An 8,120-nucleotide genomic window follows, 5' to 3' on the forward strand; every position below is an offset into this window, starting at 1 on the left:
CCAATTGTGCGCCGCCCCATGGTTCTCCCGGTCGCGGCCAGCTACGACAGAGCCTGGATTCGAACCAGGATCTCTAGTGGCACAGCTAGCACTGCGATGCAGTGCCTTAGACCACTGCACCACTCAGGAGGACACAATGGGTTCCTGCTTTGGTTACCCCAAGCAGTTGTCACCTCAACTTGCTCAATTTCCACATTATTCATTACAAGATTTAGTTGCATGACAATGGGCCTCAGGATTTCGTCACGGTATCTCTGTGTATTCAAATTGCAACTGTGTTCGTTGTCCGTAGCTTATGCCTGCCAATACCATTGCCCCATGGTGGCGGTGGGGTTCTCTGTTCACAACGCTGACCACACGACGCCTGTCTGCCATCTGCCCGGTACAGTTGAAACCAGGATTCATCCATGCAGAGTACACTTCTCCAGCGTGCCAATGGCCATCGAAGGTGAGCATTTGCCCACTGAAGTCGGTTACAACGCCAAACTGTAGTCAGGTCAAGACCCTGGTGAGGACGACGAGCATGCAGATGAGCTTCCCTGAGACAGTTTCTGACAGTTTGTACAGAAATTATTTCGTTGTTTAATCCCACAGTTTTATCAGCTGTCCGGGTGGCTGGCCTCAGACGATCCCACAGGTGAACAGGTCCTGGGTTGGCGTGGTTACACGTGGTCTGCGGTTGTGAGGCCGGTTGGACGTACTGCCAAATTCTCTAAAACGGCATTGGAGGCCAATTGCACGCTCCCTCAGAACTTGAGACATCTGTGACATTGTTTTGTGTGACAAAACTGCACATTTTAGAGTGGCCTTTTATTGTCCCCAGCACAAGGTGCAACTGTGTAATGATCATGCTGTTTAATCAACTTCTTGATATGCCACACCTGTCAGGTGGATGGATTATCTTGGCAAAGGAGAATTGCTCACTAACAGGGATGTAAAGAAATGTGTACCCAACATTTGAGAGAAATAAGGTTTGTGTGTATATGGAACATTTCTGGGATCTTTTATTTCAGCTCATGAAACATTGGACCAACACTTTACATTTTTGTTCAGTATAATTACTGTGTAAGTCTATGGAAGGGGGTGAGAGCCATGAGTCTCCTAGGTTTTGTATTCAAGTCAAATGTACCCAGAGGAGGACGGAAAATAGCTGTCCTCCGGCTATACCCTGGTGCTATCCCAAAGAGTGCTGTTGAGGCTACTGCAGACCTTCATTGCAAAACAGTAGGTTTAAAACAGTTATTTGGAGACGTGAATATATTCAGTATAGTTTTATCTAAAAAGGATAACTTTAATGTTTCACTATATTTATTTTTCTAAAAATAACTGAGTAGGATGGTCCTCCCCTTCCTGCTCTGAGGAGCCTCCGCTGTAGTCATGGCACACTTTTTGTAAGAGCTATTGAAGACTGAAAACCGGAAGAAAATAAACTACAATCAAAAATCCCACCCCCAAAAAGCAGTGGATTTTTGTCCATCCTGCCCTGATTCAGAATGTCATTATCACAAGCTATGTTTCCATCCAATTGGCGACAGAGTTTCATGCGAATATTCTAAAATCTGCATAAAAACAATATGCACTTTGTCCCACCAGAGATGTGTTTCCATCAAATTGACTTGTTGGGGATAAAAGGCTGTGCGTGATGACGCAGTGCACATAAAAATACCTTTTGTGGTAAAATTCCCATATACCAAATAAAACATACAAGTTAAATGGGTTTCAATCGCATTTTCAACTAATGCTTTTCTCACAAAAAAAGTGTGTTACATAGCGAGTGTGCCACATAGCGAGTGTGCCCACGCTGGTAATGACACGTACACTCTAGTCTAGCCAACAGTTGGCAGATACAGTGCAGGTAGGCCTATAGCCTACATGATGAGATTATTACGGACAAAAATGCAAGTTTATTTTTATTTGTCAAACGGCAGCCAAGCATCGATTATCATGTCACCAGAATAAGACCCTCAATATTTATTGGAAAGGAGCATCTCAAGCTCATTACCTTGCACTTGCACCACCCTGTGAAGTTGATCATAATTGATTTCATCTGTAGCCTAGTCGTAGTGGGAGGACCACACAACATGTCATCACGTGACTCCAAGTTTACTTCGATATGATGGTTATTATATCAATATTTGCACATAGAAGCGTTTCCACCGACATTTCTCGCATTATTAATTTTACCGACACAAAAAGATCCCACCTTGTCTAGTGTATTTTGTTTTGTCGACATTTGGAAAGTTTACCGACAAATGTTCTGTTTCCATCAGGCCTGTCATTTATATTTTTATCCGACATGTACTTTACCTGCATAAAAAAGTTTAATGGAAACCTGGTTACAGTCATTGCACGCTTTGTGTAAGAGCTACTGAAGATTGAAATCCGAAATCTTATTTACTTATTCTTTTTTTGTTCTCCATCCACCCGATTCAGAATATACCATCTTCATAGTCATGGCATGCTTGGTTCAATATCTATTGACAAGAGAAAACCGAATATCCACCGAATATTCAATGTTTTTTTTTTTTTTTTTTTAGCTTTTAGCAGGATGGATTAAGTCAAGTTCGAGAGTGCCACATCCCTAACCCCCTTGCACCCTTCTTACCTAGCTCTCCCTTTTAAAAATACAAAGTATGAAAAATGGCAAAACAATACCATCTCATCGCATCTTATTCCAAAAGGGAAAGAGAGGGGGGAACAATGGCGTTGGGTCTGTCGGTCTCTCTCTATCGTTTTCTCTGTGCACGCTCACTTTCTCTCTCTCGCCCCTACAGCCTTCCCTCTCTCCTCTCCGACTCGCCTAGCTGGCAGAAAGCTGCTTTGTTGCCATAGTATCAACTCCCACTTTTGATACTGTCATTTCAAGTAGGACATGGTAGCCTTGATACATTATGTTCCCATTTCCATTAAAATAGTTGTCAGAGAGGATGCTGTAGAGTTTGGATTACAGTTGACAAGGCCTGACAACCCCCCGCACCCCCACCTATTTTATTAATGACCAAAAAGGTTCCAAGAAGAAAGAAAGAAAGAAAGAAAGAAAGAAAGAAAGAAAGAAAGAAAGAAAGAAAGAAAGAAAGAAAGAAAGAAAGAAAGAAGAAAGAAAGAAAGAAAGAAAGAAAGAAAGAAAGAAAGAAAGAAAGAAAGAAAGAAAGAAAGAAAAGAAAGAAAGAAAGAAGAAAGAAAGAAAGAAAGAAAGAAAGAAAGAAAGAAAGAAAGAAGAAAGAAAGAAAGAAAAGAAAGAAAGAAAGAAAGAAAGAAAGAAAGAAAGAAAGAAAGAAAGAAAGAAAGAAAGAAAGAAAGAAAGAAAGAAAGAAAGAAAGAAGAAAGAAAGAAAGAAAGGAAAGAAAGAAAGAAAGAAAGAAAGAAAGAAAGAAAGAAAGAAAGAAAGAAGAAAGAAAGAAAGAAAGAAAGGAAAGAAAGGAAAGAAAGGAAAGAAAGGAAAGAAAGAAAGAAAGAAAGAAAGAAAGAAAGAAAGGAAAGAAAGGAAAGAAAGAAAAGAAAGAAAAGAAAGAAAGAAGCTATGGGAGTGGAGAGGTGGAGGACACGAGAGAGAGCTGTAAGAGTCCTTTTTATATGCTCCAGTCTGTCCATAAATAAAGTGAGATCCCAAAGTCCATTTTCTCCAGTGTGTGCTCTCTGAAGGGGGAGATGGAGGCTACCAAAGGCAAGGTCTAATGTTGGTGGCAAAGCTTCCACCCCCCTCCCCTGTTTGTTGAGTTTAAAAAACAAATACACTACTCTGCTGAGAGAGAGATAGAGATGGAGAAAAGTCCTTTCACCCTCACATCAAACTGAAAACCATTTGAGAGACATCAGGACTATGTTGCATCTCCTCAGCATTCAATACCATTTTTTATTTTTTAAATACCCACAACTAAAGCCTGTGGATGAACTAACTGAAAAGCGAACTAAAATTAGGCGCTCCAACCTGTTGTCCACAAATGTAGGCCTATAACCAATAGCCTTCTATTCTCAGGGGGCTTATTTAAACGGCATATTATAGGCAGAAGGCACACTTCAAATATAACAAATGAAAAGACCAAAGGCAACATTCCATTGTTTTTTGCAACACCATATTTCTCAGGTTTACAAGTCTGCACATGTGAATTCTAGGTTAACTTGAGGACATGACACTGGTTTTAGCAGAGAAACTGTCACCATCTGCACAACGCAGTTTCTGATATTCAATCGATAGGCCTAAACGACCACTGACTGACCACACACGCTCTCACCGTGGCTTTTGTCATGTGACCATAATAAGTCACCTTTCATCATGAAATGCACCACGTGAGTGACCATAAAATGACCACTGCACTGACCATGAAAAAAATGTCATATGACTATATCAGCGAATACCGTAATGACAATAAATGTATACTACCAAACCAAGACATTGCATGATTGTTATTTAGGCTACAGTAGGCATACTACTTGTTTAAAGAGTTGTGCAACAGTTACTGAAGTTGGGAGAAAGTATAGGCGCTAGCCTATAGGCATTGCAGGGAAGAGTTGACCTGCCTGACCCCCGACTCTGCTGCTGCAGGTACAGCACACATTTCACCTGTTAAAAGGTCAGGTGTCATATCAGTAGACTTTAAAGAGTCATCGTGGGCCAAGGTGACTATTCTCTCAACTGGGATGGGTGGGCGAGGGACGTTGGAGACGGAGGGATATGGTAGATGAAGAGCAAGGCAGTGCCTTTGTGGTCTCCCAGGGGGGGCCTTCCCCTACCCACCGGCCTGATCCATTCTTCTCCCCCTCAATGAGGGGATTAAGAAGACTCTCTCAGTACGGCCGTATTGGGGGAGGTTGATTTGGGACGGATGAATGGGACCGGGAAAGAGGAGACGGGGGGCTGATCAACTAATATTTTATGGCATAATTACAGAAAAACAAAAATCTAAATCAGTTCCAAATATTATAGCTAAGTGGTGAGGGAACCTGAAACACTAACTCTGCAAAGCATTCCAAGCTGGCCAAGGTACCAGGCAGGCCTTTCGCTATAGCTGAAACGCCTTTAGAATCGGGAGTAAAGTTTCTAAAGAAAGGGAAAAGAAAGGAATGAGGAGAGAAGCGAAGCAAAGTTGAGGCCACGTTTGTTGAGAAGTGAGGGATGTTCCTCTTATTCCAGGCTCTTATGCAAAGCAGGGTCAAGGAGGGCTACGAGGCGCACAATAATGCTGATTACACGCATATGCTCATTACTGCACGCTAATCAAGTACAGTAGCCTTATATTCAGCTCTAATGCCTAGACTGGCTTCTCTTGCTCTGGCTTCTTTAGGTAGGGAAAAGCTATAAATACTATAGGACTGCTAGGCGCTAAACCACCACGCTACTGATAACCACGGGGGACGTCAGTCAAGGCTTCAGACAGACACAGAGGCAAACAACAACAGAGAGACAGCCCAGACAATCAGACAGGGTTGATGGTCGTACGGTGATAACATGCTTAGCTCTTGATGTACTGCTTCAAATGCAATAAATCTGGTCATTTGACATTTGTTTTGTATTTTCTGCACATTGTGTAGGTGGCGGAAAGAGTCGTGTGAAACATATAGCATAAAAGCAGAGGATGAAAAACAGAGTATTCTCAAAAAAAGTGTTGTTGCGTTGGTAACCATATTCAGTTGGTTTGCTTTAGTTTTCATAAAAACATGAGAACAAGCACCAGACATGTAAATAAATATATTTCTTTAAATTGTGTTATACCCCATGCATTATGTCTGTCCTCATCTTAATTGTCATGATGATACTTTTAGTAACTTTCTTTTCTTTACAAGCACTCAAGAGCACCTTAAGCTGATTTGAGGGTTCAACAGTTGATGAAGAGTGACTTTCATAGTGCAGTTTATAAAACATGGATGAAACCAAAGGTGAATCTCAAAAATCCATCTTCGATTCCAATCCAACTGTCCTTTCCCCACCAGAGGGAAGCAAGGAGAGAATTGGAGGACCCAATGTCTGGCTTTGTGAGGACATGCATTTTGTCCTGTTTAACCCCCCAGCCCATCCTCTCCTCAGCAGAGCAGGAAGGAAATGCATGGGGTGAGTGAGTGGTCTGTGGGGCTCGCTGATGCTGAGCCTGCTCAACATCCTGCCTTCCTTCCAGAGAAGCTGACCAGTACAGTTTCAATACATCAACGTGACATAGAACTGAACTTTACACAGTGCCCCTTCACTGGAATAGTATTACTCTGACTAAGAGGGGGAGGGACAAACACTGGGGTAATCTGTATTGCTCAATATCTGAGTTGGGGCATAAGAGAGCAGACATTTCTTTACTGAGTGAGGGAGCTGGTCTCTGAGCTCTGGCTCTGTTTCTAGGTAGAGATTTGGAATTAAAGTCTAATTTACTGTGTTTAAATACGCCCTTGTCAAGCTCTTTACTTTTGTTGGGGTGTGTGTGACAAATACCATTATCTACCCTTTACACCCGATGACAGGGGTGTGGCTGGAACAAAACAAGCGTTTGTTAACGGTTCGTAGGACAGTTACTTTGGTAAATATAGCCTAGCAAGTAGATAATACAAATTAGCTACTGTAGCTAACCACATGGCTCCCTGAAGTTTTAACATAGAGCTCTTGCAAACAAAACACAAAACAAGTTCCCTACCTTCAACAACATTTTTGCAACTTGCCATTGACGTCACATTCCTTAAGTAAGAGAACATCTAGCTAGCTAGCTAACAATTAGCAAGCAAGTTGGCTAGGCTATCGACAATAACTGGAGGCCCATGCAATGATACAATGCATCAATACTTTGACAACCTCACCAGATTTAGTTTATTTGTTTTAATACACATCTGATTTGGTAAAATGTCACTATAACGACGCGTTAGTTTATTTCAACTAAACCCACCAGGTAGTTGGCTAACTATTATGCTAACGTTAGCTAGTTACCCCGTGTCTAAAAGCTGGTTGGCTAACTAGCTGTTAGTTAGCTACTGTAACTGATTTGACAGCTTGAATATTATTAACATCTGACTGGTACACATCTCTTAGTGTGACCCTAGCTAAACTCAATTCCCTTTATCAAGATGACCAGGTTCATTGCCCTAAAGAGCAAGCTAGCTGGTCTGCTCACCTTCAGTCTGATTTCATAAGTGGTAAACCTGGTCCTGCCGACACCGACCGTCTCAGGGTTGCTCACGTCAATCTCTAGAAAGTTACTAGGTGGTCCATACGCGTCGTTCAAGTTCTGTGGCTTGGAGAATAGCCTCCTTGTATCAGCTATGGTATCAGCCATTTCTCCCCCACTAGCTAGCTAAGTTAGCCTCAATCGTTTCGCGTTGCGCGCTCCACTTCCGATCAGCTGAAATGCAGCTGACGCTTGGCAGCTTCCTTGTGTTTTGTTTACAACCGATGTCTCAACGCATTTGAATTTTCTTGGTTGATAATTGTACTATCTCAAATATTGACCAATCAGAGTTATATGCGCTGTGTCAAGTGTTGCATTTCATTCCCCACAAACTAAACAAAAAACCTACATACGTATACCAAAATACACTTTACAGAAGACATATTACATGTAAACCCTTTTGATGGGCATTATAACTCGTCCATAATGTAGTTTATTACAAAGAAAATGACTTGCGTTATTTCTTCTTCTTTGGTATAATGGCGTTCGCAACAATTATATGTGCATTCTGCCACCTACTGTACAGGTGGATAAAAAGGATCTAAAAAAGGAAGAAAAAAAAAACATTTAAAAACTTCCATACAAATTATCAGTAACGAAATGTTAATTAAACTAAATCAGCCTGCTTTTCTGTTTTAATCAGGACCCTACACAGGCTCAGAAGGATCCTGTGATGGCGGGACGTTTCCAGGCGACAGTAGTCCTTGCAGTGCTTCTGCTGTTACGTCTTGGAGGCCCAAAAACTTCTCATATGAAGATATAATGATGTCCAGCTGCTTCTTGGACTTCTTGGACACTTGTGCAGTACAGTTAATAACTGTGGCTATTAAAGCTACAAAATCCACCTTTTCCACAATAAGTGTATCCAGATTACTTGATTGAAGTATAACATTTGCAACTGGTTGTGGTGCATCCACCGCCATATCTTCTTCAGAAATGTGGCCTCTTGTCCCTTCAATGCTCTTCACCGCGTCCACATAG

At 41.7% G+C, this 8,120-nt stretch overlaps 1 protein-coding gene across 1 annotated transcript in view; it reads right to left on the reverse strand.

The window, feature by feature from the left end:
• LOC311108648 (sorting nexin-3) overlaps positions 1-7,579 on the reverse strand; it is a 28,673-nt gene extending 21,094 nt beyond the window's left edge. The window contains exon 1 of the mRNA XM_084151341.1: positions 7,086-7,579. Within this exon, the coding sequence (XP_084007467.1) occupies positions 7,086-7,247 (162 nt within the window). The 5' untranslated portion in view covers positions 7,248-7,579. The remainder of the gene's footprint in view (positions 1-7,085) is intronic.
• Between the last annotated feature and the right edge of the window lie 541 nt (positions 7,580-8,120).

The sequence above is a fragment of the Coregonus lavaretus genome, assembly GCF_964263955.1.
Source record: "Coregonus lavaretus genome assembly, chromosome: 33".
NCBI classification, from domain to species: Eukaryota; Metazoa; Chordata; class Actinopteri; order Salmoniformes; family Salmonidae; genus Coregonus; species Coregonus lavaretus.